Here is a 19,536-nt window from a genome sequence, read left to right as displayed (position 1 = left end):
TTCCGAGGTCCAGTGCAGGACCTGTTTAGTTAACAAACCAGAATGTAACTGATCCTTTTGTCTCTCTCTGTAAACAAACAGGAGCCAGAACGCAACCTATCAGAATCCCCGCTGTGAGAACACACCTCTGATTGGCAGAGAGTCTCCTCCTCCTTCTGTAAGTTGATCAAATTTATTTCGTTTGGGGGTTTTCTTTGTTTTCACACTGAAAATTGATCTAAGCCAAATGTAAAACTAGTTTAGAAAACTACGATTTGCTATGTCAATCGGCTTGATCAAAGAAAACATTGTATATTTTTGTCAGAGAATGTTGGTCACCTAGCTTTATTTTAAAATTCTAATACAATCAGTTTGTGTAGTGTGCTGAGAAATGAATGCATACCACACAGATTTTTGAAGAGTATGGTGCAATAGAATTGGTGGTATCCGTATCTTCTGATGAAGGGTTTTGGTGTTGGACAAATTTCCTATATTAGACCAGGAACAAAAATGAGGCACCATTCATCAAAAATTTGTCCCATCGTTTTTAGACGTGGTAGGATAAAACAAAAGTAACTACACTAGCCCCTTGCTATAACATTGTCTAGTATGCCACGACACCTCATAACACGTATTCCTTATGGCTCCCTTTCTATAGGGGAACCATATAAAAGACTGTCTACAACACACTCGTCAGTATAGCGAGCTTTTTGTGTGACTGCAAAAGACAGCTTTATAGAGAGGGTCTAGTGTGTACTGGTAAGTGGTGTTTTATCTCGCCCAGTTTAATTCAGATTGTTTTCTAATTTTAAGTTTGTTGTGTATATTAATGGTATGCATATAGTTTCAATTTAATCCTTTGAGTACAGTGTAGTATTTTGCACCATTCAAGTGCTTCAAAATTCAATCTAAACGTCCATATTCAAACCAATTTGCATTTTTTGGACCACGTTTGATAGGATCTTAACTATTGGTCCAATTGTAGCATGTAGTATTTGAAGATTATTGTCCGGGATATTTTAAAGGTGCAGAATAGATAAAAGGTCTTAAAGGATTGAAATGTCTAAAGTAGTAATTAGTATGAGAAATAATGCCCAGATGAAAATCAAACCTTAACACCTTATCAGCAGTCCACTTTCCTTTATAAAAATGTACTTTTGTTGTAAGTAAGTGAAAGTGAACTGTTAAACTAATTTCTTTGTATTCATCAACAAACTGCTGTATAAAGGTTGAGTTGTATTTTATAACAGGTCAGCCTGACAATGTGGGAATCAACATTTATCTAATTCTGCTTTACACACTTTAAAATGGTATGGTGGTGACCTCTTTAGAAGCAAGAAATATTTTGAGTTTGCATTGATGCAGTATTGGAATACTTTGTTTAAAATATGTTTTAACACACTACTTTTAAATTTTCATCATCTGTCTGTCTTTTTTCTGACTTGTCTCTGTTGCTTTTACCATCTCTCTTTCCACTTTCTCTACTCTTTCATTTTACTTAGCTTTATGGCCTCTATTCATATTATATTTCGCATATATCGCAAGAGACTTGGGTAGCATCTGGTAAATAAAGACTACCCAGGTTTCTAAAGGTGGCTTTCGAGCCTTTTCAATATCGATCATAATTGATTTGAGGACAGCAGGCAGTCTGGTTCAGCTGCTTATTTATTGTATGCAGAGGTTCAAGGCCATTTTTAGAATCGCTTTTTGAGCTTTTGCTTAAATTGGACATTGTGATTTGATATTTATCGAATCAAATAACTGGAGTTTGCTTCCCACACTGTTAAGTTGCTTATTATAAAGCTAAAAATGTGTGACCAGAACTGGTTAATGCTGAAGGCAGTCTTGCAAATAGTGATCATAATATGATTGAATTTGAGGTTGAAAAATAGTCACTAACCAGGGTTTTAAATATAAGTAAGGCAGACTTTGAAGGGATGAGAAATGACCTGGACTTGACTGGTTAATGGGTAAACCTATAGAAAAGCAGTAGGAAGTATTCAAACGAGTATTTGGTACAATCGAATACTAGTACATACCCCTAAAAGGCAAAATCTCTACTTGTGTTGTGAAGCAACAATGGTCAATAAATGAGGTAAAAGAAAAGGATTACACAAATGCAAGAAAAGGTCGAAAACCAGCAGACTGGGAGAGCTATAAAAATCAACAAAGGGATACAAATAAAGTAAGATGGTGCAAAAGGAAAATATGACAAAAAAAATTTGCAAGGAATATCAAAGCGAACAGCATTTTTTAAAGTAAATATATTAAGAGAAGGAGAGGTAATGGAGAATGTGGACCCATTAAAGACAACTGCAGGTGAGACTATAATGGACAATAAGGCAACGGCAGACTTGTTAAATTAGTATTTTGTATCCATTTTCACAGTGGAAGAAGAGGCAAAATACCATTGGTACAAAGGTCTCTTTTTTTTAAAAAAAAAGTAATTAGGAGGAACTCTGGATTAGCATAAAATAAAAAATGGTAATGGAAAAAATAATAGGACTTAAGATAGACAAGTCTTCAGGAGCTGATGGTTTCCACCCCGGGATATTAACAGAAATAGATGAGGAAATTGTAGGTGCGTTACAATTATCCAGAGTTCTCTAGATTTGGGAATTGTACCTTTTTTGGATTGGAAAATTGCAAATGCCACTTTATAATTTAAGATGGGAGGGAAGGAGGAACTACGTAACTACAGACCTGTCTGTTTAACATCAGCTGTGGGGTAGTTACTGGAATTTGTCATCAGAGACAAAGTGACTGAGCACTTGGACAAGTATGAACTGTCGAGAAAGAGTCAGCATGGATTTCTGAAGGGTAGGTAATGTTTGATTAATCCAGTTAAACCTTTTGAGGAGATTATCACTAGCATGGTGGATGTCTATGAATGTTGTCCATGTGGATTTCCAGAAAGCACCTGATTCCGCACAAGAGTTTATTAGCATAAATAAAAGTGCATGGAATTGGAGGTAATCTTGTGACATGGGTTGGTAATTGCTGGGAAGGTATGAAATATAGAGTAGGCAGAAAGGGAACATTCTCTGATGTGACAAGTAATGATCCCCAGAGGTCTGTACTGGGGTCTCAGCTTTTCAGCATATATAATTGGCTTTGATAAAGGAATAGAGTTGTATATCCAAGTTTGCAGATGATGCTAAGTTAGAAGGCACAGTAAATTGTCTAGATAGGAGCAGGAAGTTAAAAAGAGATATAGACAGATTAATTGAGTGGGCAAAACTGTGGCAGATGGAGTTCAGTGCTGGTAAGTATGAGGTCATCCACTTTGGATTTGAGAAAGAAAAATCAATTTTATTTTTTAGTGAGGGACTTGGAGCTGTGGAGGAGCAAAGGGATTTAGGTGTCTACACACATCACTAAAAGCTAGTGCACAGGTACAAAAATGATTCAGAAGGCTAATGGAATGTTGGCCTTTATCTCGACGGGGTTGGAATACAGGTTACATAAACTTGACTTGTATTCCTGTGAATTGAGAAGGTCGAGGGGTGATCTAATAATAAAGGGTTCATCAGGGTAGATACAGAGAAACAATTTTTGCATCTGGGAGAATTTAAAACACGAGAGCATTATCTTAAAATTCGAGCTAGGCCACTTCGGAGTAAAATCAGGAAGCACTTTTTCATCGCAAAGGGTAATGAAAATCTATAACACTCTTTTCCCCTCTGCGCCCACCCCCCAAAAAAAGAAAAGGCTGTGGATGCTGAATCAATTGAAATTTTCAGGATTGAGATTGATTTTTTATTGGGTATGGGCATCAAAGCATATGCAGAAAAGGTAGGTAAATGGAATTGAGGTATAGGTCAGCCATGATTTCATTGAATTGCAGAACAAGTTCGAGGGGCTGAATGGCCACTCCTGTTCCTGTGTGTGTAAATCATGAACCAACCAAGGTCTTGCATATGCACATGGATCCCAGTAGGAATATAAATTTACTCACCTGATGGAGCTAGATGTTCTCTAGAAAAGAGAACCAATGTCTGTCTCTAGTAAGCACCCATATCTGGGCCAATTTGAAATTTGTGTCTCCTTGCTTTCTAAAGATTGTGGTTTCGTTGTTATAACGGTATTTTTTAATGGTACGGTAATGCAAGACATTGCGATGCTTTCAAAGTGATCACAAAAACTATTGTGTTTTGCTGAGGATTTCCTTTTTAATACCAATACTGTCTTTGTGGACTAAGTAACTACTTTGAAAAGCAAAACCTGTTTTCCACCATTTTTCGAAAGTCACATTCTTGGAAAACAGTTGAATGAAGATCAAACAAAGTAGAGACACATTAAAGATTTCTGAATTATATCAAACTGAAAATTCCAGTTGTGAACTGTTTTTGGTTATGGTGCATAATTCTACAGTCCTCAAAGGGTTAAAATGTGCTTGGTTCAAAATTAGCATGGAATATTTAAGTTAAGAGAAAATAGAGTCATATATAGGGTTTAGTTTGATGAGTTTTTCATGCTGTTAAGTTGACACATGTTCAGATATAAAAAGGTTTTTTATAAGTTGTGTTGCTCCCAATTGTTCCTGTGTTCCCTCCCCATGTCCTGGGAATGTTCCTGGGTGTTTTGTGGGTTTGTTCTCCCCTTTACACTTGCTTGCACTGGATTTCTCTTTTGAGGCTGCACTCTATTTCTCTCTCTTGCAATGCCACAGCTGTATTTGGCTGCTCTGGACAGTGGCAGCCATCTGAGCTGGCAGCCAAAGAACTGCGACAGTGTGAGAACGAACTCTTACTGGTAAAGAAGGCAGCAAACCAGAACAGGTACTGAAATATGGCTTTATATCCCATTCCCTATTGCTTTCAGTTCCTTAAGTATTCACCCTTGCTAAATAACATTATTTTGAATGGGCAACCCTTTCTCCACTGTCTGATTACGTAAAATAGCACCCTTTAGACAGCACAGCATTTTGAATGGACACTGGAACATTGCTTTGTTGCTCCATTCCACGCTGCTTCTGAGTCACTTTAAAATATACATGCTGCTAACGAGCACCAAAGAATAAACGTTACAATACAGCTTTTATCCTAGTTCCCTACTGCTTTGTTCTCTTTTTAAAAAAAAATTACACCTTGCTGAATAGCATGGGTAAGCATTGGAGCATGGCTCTAGATATCCCACTCACTAGTAGGGATGTCACAACATCACATTGATATGCAAAACCTATCAATGCATCACCTTATCTTTGCTCTTTCCAAAAAGCAGTAATATCCTTAACAGGGCTATAACACTTTAGATTTAGTATTTTTCTACCCAGACCACTTGGACAAGTGCAAGTACTGTTCTTGTGCAGTTTGTTTCAGGATATCCAATATTTTAACAGTCCAATTGTGCCAGTATTTCTTCAGAAATATTTTAAATCTCTGAACATTTGTCTTACAAATAACCTTCTATGGCTTGATTTTCAGTAAAGCTAAGATGATATGAGGCCACTATTCATGTAAGTTCTAATTTAAAAAAAAAAGATAATTAAATTGTGATGCTAATCATGTGACATCCCTGTTATCTGCTTGTATGCACTCATTTCAGTACACAGAATTTAGGTGGCCACTGAAGCATAGTTTGAACACTTTGAGCACTGTAATAGCCTTTTTGCACCAAAATTATTTTAATTTTATCATTTTTTTTAGCTTGCTCAGAGAATGCTATACAATGTTCTGATTCCATGTTTTTCTAATTGTGATTTGTGAAAATGCAATATTTACACTTGCAGAAGCATAATTTTTGTTGCTGTTATTTGTCTCACAACAAAGTCTGACCTCCTTGAGGGTTCATTTTCCATTAGCAGTGATTCTGATTTCCTAAAATAAATGCTGTGCTGCACATCGTAGAGTTCCAAATGGAAACTGAAATATGCTTTTAGTCACCAATTGCCTTCTTTCCTAATACTAAAACGTACACCTGTTATATAATATTGCAATGGTGCAGTATTTCTATACTTCAATGAGAAAAGAAAGGTGATAAAGTAGACAAGATTTATAAATCAACCAGATCATAGTGTTGGCTGGGATACATTGCTGTTGTCTTCTGATTAGTATGTCTGAGGAAAAGGTTTAGGAAATTCAGCAATTAATAAGCATTGCTACTTCCGTTGTACTTTCTTTACAATGCCTAGTTGCTTATTCAACCTAAAAAGTCAAAGGGATTAGAATTTTTGCAAAAGTATTAGTAAAGAATTGAAGAAGGATTTTTTCATTGCTGATTTTTCTTACTTTTAGAACATAACATAAGAAATAGGAGCAGGAGTAGGCCATAGGCCCCTTGAGCCTGCTCCACCATTCAATAAGATCATGCCTGATCTGATCTTGGCCTCAACTCCACTTTCCTGCCTGTTCTCCATGTTAGTTATCTCTGGTCAACTTAAATAATCAAGTTCAAGTGCAAACCAATATGGTAGTTATATTGGGCTCAATTTTCCCCAATGATTTGTGCCGTGTTTTTAGCGCATGTTTTTAAAAAAAGTTTCCCCAATGAATGTGCGCCAGCGTAACTCAGTTAGTTACGATTTTTTTAGGTTCGTTTTTTTTTCCATAACCTGATGTTTTTTTTCAATTATGTAAGTTTGCTCCAAAAACATTTCTCCTGGATTGGCGTATGTGGCCACTCCCAAAAACCTTCTGGTGAATCAAGAAAAACCAACGCGCATTGAAAAATTGGCGCAGAAAGACACCATTGTTTTTCAGTGAAGTTTTGGAGAGAGCGAAGAACACTTAAATATGCATAATAAAGATTAAATTTTTTACCTTAAAATGCAGTAAATGGAAGTTTGATGGAATTCTGTAAGTTTTCATTTTTTTTTTAAACTGACACGCCACCAAACGTCTGTAAACAGGGCTCGAGGGTTGGAGCGTCGGCTGGCAGAATTTGATACTTGCCCGGACATGGGCTCGGCTTCAAAAGAAGCCCGAGGGTGGCTGTGGGGCTGTGGAAAGCATTCGGAAGGCATCAGAAGCATGCACTACCCATCAAATCAAGCCCGAGTGGGTGGGGGCTTTGGAAGGCATACGGAAGGCATGAGAAGCCTGCATTACTCATCAAATATAGCCCGGGGGAGTGGGGCGGGGGGGGGGGGGGTGGTTCCCGATCACTGCGCCTGCTCAGACCTAGGTGTGGTCCATACAGACCCTGTGGGGGGGAGAGAGAACAAAAAGAACCTTGTCCTGCCCACCTGCCATTTTGAGCTTCTTGCAAAGGTAAAATTTAATCATAAATTTAATACTGACAATGCCATACCTTGTGCAAGCCTTCTGCATGATGGTGCTACGGAGGAGATAATTGATTCGATGTCATCGCATGAGGAACCACAGAGCATGTAGGATGAAGGGCAGGGGACCTTACCCATGTCTGGTATGTCGAGACAGGCGTTCGTACCTGCACCTGAGTGATGCAGGCTGTGTTTCGACAAATAAGTTGTAACTGAGATCTGTGAGTTAGTAAAAGCAGGCCTGCAACCGAGAAGCGTCAGGAGGACTGCTTTGTCAGTTGAAGTGAAGGTTACAGCTGCACTTTCATTCTATGCATCTGGGCTACAACTGGGGATGTGTGCGCCATTTCTCAACGTGCAGCACACACCTGCATTCGGCAGGTGACTGCTGCATTATATGCCTGGAGGAATGACTACCTAAAGTTCCCCATGTGTGACAGCTGTGGGCTTGTCCAGGATTTCTGGCTTCCCCAAGGTGCAGGGCTGCATTGGTTGTACCCACATTGCCTTGCGAGCACCTTTTGGAGGATTCCAAGATGCACAGGAACAGAAAAGGCTTCTGGATTCCAAGATGTACAGGAACAGAAAAGGCTTCCACTCCCATTAATGTGCAGCTCGTGTGTGATGACATGTATCGCATCATGTCAGTTGATGCAAGATACACTGGGAGTACCCATGATGCGTTCACCCTACGCATATCTCTGGTAATATGGAAGCCCGGCTTGGGCCTCTTCAGACGCTGGTCTAGGGATTGAAGTAGGAGTGGCAGTTGATTCTGTCAATGAGTGCGGGGTCTGGGCGTGTTGCCTTATTGTACAGCTAACTCCGACATTCCCTCCCTCGTGTTCGTCGACAGTGTCTCACCTACCTGTGACGTGCCCTCCCTCATGTTCAGCAAAAGTGTATCAACTACCTGTGACATTCCCTCCCTCGTGCACCGACATTGTTTCTGCTGACTGAGATATTCCCCCCCACATGTTACCGGACAGCGTTCCCATTTCTCGAGTGTTACTTCTTCCGGCAGTCCCGATACCGCATCACCCACCCCACTGATGATGTCCAAGAGTGATCGGATAAGGTTCATGCTCTCCGCACTCATTGCCATCATGTGAACCACATCTGTTGGATCCTGTACCTCAGGAGAGCACGATCGAGCTCTCCTTCCCCCTCCTCACCTTGGGTGTGACTTGCAGCATCCTACTGGGACCCGCAGCCTCGGACGGTGGGGCCCCCAGCCTCGGACGGTGGGAAACCATGGAATGTCCCACCAACACTCAAACCACTACTCAGGGAAGGGGCTAGCACTTCAATGGGTGGCACCTGCACCTCCTCCAGAGTGAGTGCAACAGTGGGGGCTTCATCCATCCCCTCTCCCTCACCCCCATGCTCTTGGTCATGAAGGTAGGATTGGAAGATGTTCTCCTGTTCAGGCTCATCCGCGACTGAATCTTCTGCATCATCAGGGCTGGCCTCAAGTTCTGCAAATTATAACACAGCAGACAAATGGTGAGCAGCAGAGGAGGGGGTAGGGTGGGTGGCATGAGTAGGCTCATACAGTGCAGGCAGCAGACTGATTTGAAGGACCACGATGAATGATAGTACATTGCATCAACCGAAGCGTAGCTGATGGAGACATCCCCATGAATCGAAGCATGGCGCAGTACTTAACATTAATCAAAGCCAGACTGGAATTAGCAGGACTTGCCCGCTTCCTCGAGTGTGGGCCCAGCTTGTGCAGTGGTGGTTGCTTTTCTCCAGGCAGGACCTGTCAAAGCAGCGACCTTCCAAGGGTGTCTGGGTGTAGATTTGCTGGGCGGCCTCCTGTTTGAGTTCTTGTTGTCTTCCACTTTCCTCTGCAAAGATGAAAATACAACTTTTTAGAGAGGGTGTCTTTCTGCTGGGTGGGGACATATGCAGATGGTCACACTTACAATTGCAATTCCATTGAAAAATGAAAATATTACTTACACTAACTACTTGACTAAGGTCCTGCCACTTTTTGCACTGGCCTCCAGACCTCCGTGGTCACCATTGCACAGTAACCTTGTGCAAGTTGGTTCCAGCATTTCTTAATTTCTTTGGGTGCAACTTTTATATGACCTCTATTAGTGTCCAGCTCCTGCCATCTGCACTCAATCACAGTAACTAATGCCTCCGCTTCATCCTGTAAGAAATTCTTGGTCCTTGCGCCGCATTGCATCTTGTATTGCAACTCTGATTTTTCTAATGTTAATTAAAGTTCTCTCACACAACTGGCTCTTTAAAAATGGCCGATTGCAGACCGGGAACTGCATTGCGCATGCACGCCCATAGGAAACACGTCAAAAATGTGTTTTTCTCTCGGGGCGGCATCGTTTTTTCAGTGCAGACATTAGGCTCCGCCCTCCGAGGCTACAGGATAGGCTGCGCGGTGCTAATTTCAAAAAATAGAACGGGGAAACTTGGCACATTTATTTTTGGAGCAGTTGTGGCCTAGAAAAACTGGCGTAACTCTGGCAATACGGCAAAAAATGACTTTGGGGAAAATTGAGCCCCAATGTTCCCAATAAAACGGAATATAACACATTACAGCAGAAATATACGACCATGACAAGAAGTTGATACCGATCCGATCAGACAGGCGATTGACACGTGAACAATTCTTTTCCTTTCATCTGGAGCCCCCTCTCGCTTTCCCATTTGTGAGTACAAGCTTTCAGGAGGTCACTTTTTTATTCTATTTTTAGGGGTGAGCCTGAACCAGGATATTGACAAGACCTTTTGACCTATACAGGTTTCCCTAAAAACTTGCTATCCAATGCTGTATCATGTTTTTTGTCTTGATTCTTGTGTCAAATCCTGCCTTAAAGATGTCATGATTTTGGCCACATGTCCTTTAGTTTATACTTTCCCAAAGATGCTTTCCTTTGGAATTTGTTTTATCTCTTTCGTCCGTATCTTTCTTTGATCTCATGAGGCCCAAACCAGAAACCTGCTCGCTTCAGATTGTTACCTCCTTTATTACATAGTAAATGTTTAAGTTAATTTCTACCATTATCTTCGCAAGCAGTTCTGTTAAGCTAACTTCAAATCCCACCTTAGCATTATACATAAAATACATAAACAAGATTCAACTTAAAAACAACAGATAATCGCTTAGTGACAGGGAAATTGTATATAGTACTCTCCATAGGAAACCAAAAACATTAGCACTTCAAAGCATCTATCTGGTCCGAGGAGACTTTCCGTCTACAATTGAAACATAACCATTTAAACACAGCCTTTTCACATCACCGTTTTAATCCTGTAACCATAAACATTTGTAGGCATTTTTCATTTCTAACACCCATAACCCTTGACTCCCCTATAATTCAAGAACCTGTCTATCTCAGCCTTGAATATATTCAATGACTCCGCCTCCACAGCTCTCTTGGGGTAGAGAATTCCAAAGATTCACAACTCTGAGGGGTGGGGGGAGGTAGCACACTGTGATGACGCACTTAAAACGGATCTACAGTCGCTTTCCGGTTTAAGAGGCCTTAAGGAAAGGGGCAATTTCGGTCTCTTTGTGTCCTCACAACTTGCTTTCTGATCTAACTTTGTATCTTCAGCAAATTTGGCTACACTCAGTCCCTTCATCCACATCATTAATAAAGATTGTAAATAGTTGAGGCCCCAGCACTGATCTCTGTGGCACCTCATTAGTTGCAGTTTGCCAACCTGAAAATGACCCATTAATCCCAACTCTGTTTTCTGTTAGTTAGCTAATCCTCTATCCATGTTAATATATTACCCCCAACACCATGAGCTCTTATTTTGTGCAGTAACCTTTTATGTGGCACCTTATCGAATGTCTTTTGGAAATCCAAATACACTACATAAAGTTCACCTTTATCCACCCTGCTCGGTACATGCTCAAAGAACTCTAATAAATTTGTCAAACTATTTCCCTTTCATACAATCAATCAGAGTCAACATGGTTTTATTATGATTTTCTAAATGTCCCGCTACTGCTTCCTTAATATTGGTCTGCTCTTCGTCTAAGTAATGGCCGTGAGATCTTTTCCATCCATCCGAGAGCAGACAGGGCCTCGGTTTAACATCTTATCTGAAAGACAGTGCGGCGCTCCCTCAGTACTGCCCCTCCGACAGTGCGGTGCTGCCCCTCCGACAGTGCGGCGCTCCCTCAGTGCTGCCCCTCCGACAGTGCGGCGCTCCCTCAGTGCTGCCCCTCCGACAGTGCGGCGCTCCCTCAGTGCTGCCCCTCCGACAGTGCGGCGCTCCCTCAGTGCTGCCCCCTCCGACAGTGCGGCGCTCCCTCAGTGCTGCCCCTCCGACAGTGCGGCGCTCCCTCAGTGCTGCCCCTCCGACAGTGCGGCGCTCCCTCAGTGCTGCCCCTCCGACAGTGCGGCGCTCCCTCAGTGCTGCCCCTCCGACAGTGCGGCGCTCCCTCAGTGCTGCCCCTCCGACAGTGCGGCGCTCCCTCAGTGCTGCCCCTCCGACAGTGCGGCGCTCCCTCAGTGCTGCCCCTCCGACAGTGCGGCGCTCCCTCAGTGCTGCATTGGGAATGAGGTGAACGGGTGTTCACAATGTCTCTTTCCCACCCCCCTGCCCCGGCCCAGCTGCTGCCTCACCTGCCGCGCTCCCTCCTTTAGGGGGAAAACCCCGGTGCCCTGGGTCAATATTTATCCCTCATTCGACACCTACAACAGAATCACAGAGTGATGCAGCAGAGGAGGACATTCGGCCTGTGCCGGCTCTGTGATCGAGCGATCCGAGATGTCCCACTCCCTGCCCTTTCCCCTCAGCCCTGTACACCCCAGGAGCGGCGAGGTCGGGGCGAAGGAGCGGTGAGAGATTGTGGAGGGATGTGATCGGGGCGCAGGGGAGGCGTGAGTTTGGGGCCAGGGGCCCAGGGACCAGCCCACACTGATATGTGCGCGCACTAGGTCCGTGCAGCAGAACTGGTCTCCAGTCGTCTTGAGTAATCTTTGCCACTGGACCAAGACCTAGCGCTCTCAAGCCCGTGTGGTGGCTGGAGTGCAATGGTCGTCACAAGTTTTTAAAAAATCCACGCACAGGCATCTTCAGGATATAATTCAGGATCTGGAATTTTAAGTCCTTCATTGGAACACCTGTGAACTTATCCTTTTTTGGCGTGGAAGCAAGTCATCCTTGTTTCAAGGGACTGCCTATAATGATGGTTAATATTGGACTCCAGCATTTTTCCAATGACAGATGTTAGGCTAACTGGCCTATTATTTCCTGCTTTCTGTCTCCCTCCTTTCTTGAATAGGGGAGTTACATTTGTGGTTTTCCAATCCGCTGGGACCTTCCCAGAATCTAGGGAATTTTGGAAGATTACAACCAATGTAGCCACTTCTTTTAAGACCCTAGGATGCAAGCCATCAGGTCCAGAGGACTTACCAGCCTTTAGTCCCATTCGTTTGCCTAGTACTTTTTCTCTAATAATTTCCTCCCTCCCTGATGCCCCCTGAATTTATATTATTATTGGAATGCTTTTAGTTTCTTCTATCGTGAAGACGGATACAAAATATTTGTTCAAAGTCTCTGCCATTTCCTTATTAATTCCCTAGACTCGTCCTCTTAGGAGACCAACAATTATTTTAGCTACTCTCCTTTTTTTTAATCTATTTGCAAAAGCTCTTACTGTCTTTTATATTTCTTGCTAGTTTAATCTCATAATCTATTTTCTCCCGCTTTATTTTTTTTTTGGCATCCTTTGCTGGTTTCTGAAATGTTCCCAATATTCTGGCCTGCCACTAATCTTCACAACATTGTATGCCTTTTCTTTCAATTTGATATTAACTTCCTTAGTTAACCACAGATAGTTCATTATTCTTGTAGAGTCTTTCTTTTTCAATGGAATATATCTTTGTTGAGAATTATGAAATATCTCCTTAAATGTATGCCACTGCTTATCGACCATCTTACCTTTTAAACTATTTTCCTAGTCGACTTTAGCCAACTCTGTCTTCATACCTTTGTAATTGCCTTTTATTTATTTAGGTTTAAGACACTAGTTTCAGGCGCAAGTTTCTCGCCTTCAAACTGAATGTGAAATTCTATCGTTATGATCACTCTTCCCTAGAGGATCCTTTGCTATGAGGTTATTAATTAATCCTGACTGATTACACATTACCAGATCTAAAATAGACTGTTCCCTGGTTGGTTCCACGACATATTGTTCTAGGAAATTGTCCCGAATACACTAAACTCATCCTCAAAGCTAACTTTGCCAATTTGATTTGTCCAGTCTATATGAAGAGTAAAGTCACCCACAATTATTGTAGTACCTCTCTTACAAGCCCCCATTATTTCCTGAATTATACTCTGTCCTACAGCGTAGCTACTGTTTGGAAGCCTATATACTATTCCCACCAGTGACTTCTTTCCCTTGCTATTTCTTATCTCCACCCAAACTGATTCTACATCTTGATCTTACTGAGCCAAGATAATTTCTCACTCCTGTACTGATCTCATCCTCTATTAACAGAGCTACCACACCTCCTTTTCCTTTCTGCCTATCCTTCCGAAATGTCAAGTACCCCTGAATATTCAGTTCCCAGCCTTGCTCACCTTGCAACCACGTCTCAATAATCTATCAGATCATACCCATTTATTTCTATTTGTGCATCAATTAATCTATCTTGTTATGAATATTGTGTGCATTCAGATAAAGAGCTTTTAAATTTGTCTTTGTACCATTTTTCCCTATTCTGACTCTATTTACTGATGCACTCATGTTTTCACGCTCTGTCCCTTCCTGTCCCACTCTGGTTATCATTACCCATATCTGTACCCTGCACTATTGCCTTGTCCTTTCTCTTTAACTTGCTAAATTTCCCCTCACTTCAACCTTCCCCCCCCCCCCACTATTTAGTTTAAAGCCTTATCTACAGCCCTAGTTAGTCGATTCAGCAGGACATGGGTCTCAGCATGGTTCAAGTGAAGCCCGTCCCAACGGAACAGCTCCATCTTTCCCCAGTACTGGTGCCAGTGCCCCATGAATTGAAACTTATTTCTCCCACACCAATCTTTGAGCAACATATTCAACTCTGATCTTATTGACCCTATGTCAATTTGCTTGTAGCTCGGGTAGTAATATAGAGATTATTACCTTTGTGGTTTTGCTTTTTAATTTAGCCCCTAGCTGCTCATACTCCCTCCACAGAACCTCTTTTAGTCCTACCTAAGGCGTTGGTATCTTTGTGGACCACGACAACTGAGTCTTTCCCCACCCACTCTCAAGTTTCTCTCCAGTCCCGGGGAGATGTCCTTATCCCAGGCACCAGGCAGACAACACAGCCTTTGGGACTCTCGCTCTAGGCTGCAGAGAACAGTATCTATTCCCCTAATTATACTGTCCTCTACCACTACTTGAATGGTCCCCTATACCATGGTGCTGTAGTCAGTTTGCTCATCCTCCCTACAATCCATGCTCTCGCCCACACAGGCTGCAAGAACCTCATACCTGTTGGACAAGTGCAAGGGCTGAGGCTTCTCTAATGCTGCCTTCTGGATCCCCATACCTGCCTCACTCATAGTCACACCCACCTGTCCCTGACCACAGACCAAATCTGAAGTACTTAACCTAAGGATGTGACTGCCTCTTGGAACAAAATGTCCAGGTAATTTTCTCTCTCCCCTGATGCTTCGTAGTGTCTGAAGTTTGAACTCCAGCTCATCAACTCTGAGCCGAAGTTCCTCGATGCAGACACTTACTGCAGATGTGGTTGCTGTGGATCACACTGGTGTCCAGCTCACACATGCTACAGCTGCAACATATCACCTGCCCTGCCATCTCTCTTGTATTTTATTTAACTAATTAGGTTTTCAAGTTTTGAAATATCACTCAATTGTCTATTTATAGTTTTTAATCTAGGTGGTAATCTTGTTTAATTTATTACATTTAGTTACATGCTTTAGGTCTTTACTGTTACTTCGCCCACAGTCCTAATGTAACCCTATTTGTTTTTTTTATATATCTTACCCCCACCTCACCGAATTCCCACGCTCGCCAAATTGCCTTGCACTCTGGTGAAATCTGCACTCAGTTGAAATCTGCACTCAGTTGAAGCTGCTCTGTGCTAATACGCTTCTTATTAATTCACTTACTGTTTTACTTACCCTGATTGAAATTTTTAACTCCCTGTCTTAGTTTAAACCAATGCCCTAGTTTAGAGAGGGGAAAAAAGCGAAATACTTACCAACCAATCACTTACCTGCTTTCCTGTGACATCACACTGATTATTTTTTTCCCCTTTTTTTCGAACTCATGATTCGAAATCGGCTCGCTCCCACTGCTGCTCCCAGCTAGCTCGGTCTGGGCCTCAAGCCTCTGGTTTTATTGAAGCACTCCACTGCTGCAGGTCCATCCGATCCTGCTGCTGCTCCTAGAATTTCCCAGAATTAACGAAGGGGAACCTGAAAAGGATTTAAAATTGATTGCAATATTGAATATTATGGAAGTATAGAAAAGCAATTTTAAGTAAAGCAAATATGATTTTGTGGTTCTTCGCCAGAATACAAGTCTCGAGAGGTTATGCTGAGGCACTGGTCAAACCACACTTTGAAGTACTGTACAATTTTGGTTACCACGCATGCATTGGAGAGGCTGCAGAAAAGAGCAGCAAGAATCATCCCAGTTGAAAGCTGGGATGAGTTGAGAGGCATAAGCTGTACAGTCCAGAGAAAAACCCAATTAAGGGGATGCTCGTGGTGTTGCATTTATATCGTGCCTTTAACGTAGATAAAATCTCTCCAGACGCATCACAGCAGGGCAGCAAGGGTAACTAAACTCTTGGTCGTAGAGGTGGGTTTTAAGAAGGTTTGTAAAGGAGACAAGGGAGGTGGAGAGCTGAACAGATTTAGTTTAGGGAACAAATTCTAAAGCTTGGGCTCTAAACTGAATGCTACTTTAGGCCAGTAAAATCATTCGCTTAGTTACTCTTACTCTTCAGGTGTGAGCCTGGATAGTGAATATTGATGTCTTTATTATTCATTCATGGAATGTGAACGTCACTGTCGAGGTCAGCATTTATTGCCCATCCCTTTGAGAAGATGATGGTGAGCCACCACCAATCCGTGTGGTGAAGGTACTCCCACAGTGCTGTTGGAGGGAGTTCCAGGATTTTGACCCCGTGATGATGAAGGAATGGTGCTATATTTCCAAGTCAGAATGTTGTGCGACTTGGAGGTGATGTTCCCATGTGCCTACTACCCTTGTCCTTCTAGGTGGTAGAGGCTGTGGGTTTGGGAGGTGTTGTTGAAGAAGCCTTGGTGAGTAGCTGCAGTGCATCTTGTAGATGGTGTACACTGCAGCCATGATACACTGGTGATGGAGGGAGTGAATAATTAAGATGGTAGATGGGGTGCTAATCAAGCCAGCTGGTTTGTCGATTCAATTCACTAAAGCCAAATCTTTTGCTACTCTTGCATCCTCTTCCACCAGGTAGTGATCAGGAGCCGGGCATTATTCCATCACTGTCCGGAGACAATGAAACCAGTTATAGTAATTGACTGTCCCTGCCTGAAATTGGGTAACTCGGTCTGAGATTTAGTACCCCACTACATGGTGAATTTATCTGCAAAGCCATCAGCAGTGCTCGGGATTATCATGTGCAAAACAAAGCTGCCCTTTATTTATGGAACACTGGCGAACAGTTGATTTAACATTTCAGATTCAACTGTTTGTCAGAGCTCAATTGTGATAAAGGTTCTACACTTGAAACATTAGCTCACCTATTCTCTCCACAGTTGCTGCCTGCCATGTTGAGTGTTTACAGCACTTTCTATATTTGTTTTCCAGCATCTGCAGCTTATTGACTTTGGTCTATTTTTAATCAGGAAAATTGATATTTAAAATATTGCCATTTTTTTTTTAATAAGCTGTTCACATCACAGTCAGTTGTGCGTAGCAGCAATTTCAGTAGGTGACTATAGGGGACTTAGTCAGTCCAGCAGCTTTATATTGATATGGCATATGACAAGATGTCAAAATAATTTACATAGAGCCATTTTGTTACCATATAGCAGGTCGAGGCCTTTTTTTGCTGACTTGAGCCATGACCTAAACTTTAAGATTATGAAGCGGTATTATAGGGTCGATGTACAGATGTTTCCACTTATGGGGGAATCCAAAACAAGGGACCATAAATATAAAATAGTCAGTAATAAATCCAATAAAGAATTCAGGAGAAACTTCTTTACCCAGAGAGTGGTTAGAATGTGGAACTTACTGCCACATGGAGTGCTTGAGGGGAATAGCAGAGGTGCCTTTTAGAGGAAGCTAGATAAGTACATGTAGGAGAAAGAATAGAAGGATGTGCAGGTTAGGTTAGATGAAGTAAGATGGGAGGGGGTTGTGTCGAGCATAAACACCAGCACAGACCAGTTGGGCTGAATGGCCTGTTTCTGTGCTGTAAACTCTTTGTAATGTTTAATTGACCCAGATTTTGCTGGAGCGGGACATCTTGTGGTGTGCCCTGTTAGACCAGTCAGTGCATGTTTAGGTTGTAAAATTTTTTGCCCACGAAATTGCTGGAAGTGAAAGCTGATAATGGCGCTGCGAGGGCATCTGGGACCTGAGTGAATAACGGGACAAAGTGTAGTTCCTTAACCAATGAGATTAAAGGATTGAGAAATAAACAGAGGAAGGACTGTGCAGGAGGGTGACTGAATTCACTCACTCTGAATGTCAAATCAGGTACAGAAAGAGAGGAAAAATTGGCTTAAGAGGGAGAAAAGAGGCAGGAAAAGTAAGTTTTTAAAAAAAAATGTGACCTTTTTAAATTTCAACGGTTCACAACCTGAAGGAATGAGACCCCACACTTTTTAATTTACTTTCTGGGCAAAAGAGGTTGATTGCCAGTCATGAACAATTATCACGGCTTTGACAGGGTGCTTATGCTGTTAATTTTCTGTGGAGTATTTAATGGGCAATTAATCTGAAATTGCAGAAACCATGATAATCAAAGGCAGGTTAAGAGCAAGGTGCCATTTTCATGAAGTTATCGTCGGAGCAGCACAAATTGGCAGGAAATTCTGATTCACAATTCACGGGCCATCTCTTGTTGGCTGATTTGCGCATTAATAACAGCAACATCGATCAGCCAAATCTGGGCCATTATTGTAGACTGCTGCGTTGAAGTGGTAAAAGTGCAAGTTTATGTGACACACAGCTGAGCAAATGAGTGTTGCCTTGCAGCTTGAATACCTTGCAGCTTTTTGAGCACTTAAGTGTTTATTATTCAATGAATCATAGCACCACCAAATAAATGTAAAACTGGATTCTTTCATCATCGTGGCCTATCTACTGAAATTGTCACTTCAAAATACTTGACTGAATACATCCGATGTTTGTGTCCACTATTCCAAAGTACAAACCATAACCTGCCACTGATTCATGCATTACCTCTTCAGGATGCCTTTATCTTGAATTTACATTGTAGAATAAAAACAGTACAGTAAATAACCATATTGTTTTCATACTCTCACATCTTAGTGAAGGCTAGAATACATCTTTAGTTTTGTTCTCTGCTTCTTACAAATCCTGTTGATGTACTGTTTTAATAAATATTGCAAGTTCAAGCTGTACGTATGTTTCTAAAGTCACTCACTGCTCTGCACCTATTATGATCATTTGTGGTGTTGCCATTTATGTACATACCAGTTCCTAGCCAATTGGTATCACTTCCACTTGTAATCAATTTTTGATTGTGCATTCCCAACAAGTCTCCTATTTTGATTTTTTTTCTACCCCATTTTTTCACTACTCGTCTCTGTCCAATTAGCTGTTGAGCCCATATATTGTCTGCTTTATCTCTCTCTCTCTTTTCATAGTTATTTCCGACTGCTCACATTTTTCACTCATGTTACCTCATCTTTGAATCAGAATCAACTTCATAAATTCCCCTTCATAGTCATCAACATTTAGTTAGATGATCTTGATTGCTCTATTTACCAAAGGGAACTATCTTGAATTCCTTTATCTGTCCTCATTACTATGATTTCCTGAGATTGTCCTGGTCTCTTACTCTTGTGCCCTCTTAAGGTCAATTATGTAGTGTGCGCGTGTATAAGTGAGACAAATGATTGGATAATCTGTTTTGGTGATGTTGGTTGACACACACATGTTGGAAACTGGGAGAACTTCCCTACTCTTCAAATAGTTCCATTTGATTTATTTTGCATACACCCGAGACCATAGATAGACCTTGGAGCAGAGAAAGTTAAAGGGAGATTTAATAGAGGCATTCAAAATCATGAAGTGTTTTGATCGAGTAAATAAGGGAAACTTGCCAGTGGTGGTAGGGTCTGTTACAAGGGAACAC

At 41.8% G+C, this 19,536-nt stretch overlaps 1 protein-coding gene across 2 annotated transcripts in view; it reads left to right on the top strand.

The window, feature by feature from the left end:
- Positions 1-19,536, top strand: part of LOC139281183 (protein tweety homolog 3-like) — a 186,095-nt gene that overhangs the window by 155,939 nt on the left and 10,620 nt on the right. Inside the window, exons 13-14 of one of the 2 annotated variants that reach the window (XM_070901217.1) lie at positions 82-157; positions 638-738. In XM_070901217.1, coding sequence (XP_070757318.1) covers positions 82-157; positions 638-697 — 136 coding nt within the window. In that variant the 3' untranslated portion in view covers positions 698-738. The remainder of the gene's footprint in view (positions 1-81; positions 158-637; positions 739-19,536) is intronic. The other variant, XM_070901216.1, reaches the window with a different exon arrangement.

This window comes from Pristiophorus japonicus, chromosome 15 (genome assembly GCF_044704955.1).
Source record: "Pristiophorus japonicus isolate sPriJap1 chromosome 15, sPriJap1.hap1, whole genome shotgun sequence".
NCBI lineage: Eukaryota > Metazoa > Chordata > Chondrichthyes > Pristiophoridae > Pristiophorus > Pristiophorus japonicus.
The sequence above is the reverse complement of the archived record's forward strand: the minus strand, read 5'-3'. Positions and strand labels throughout refer to the sequence as shown.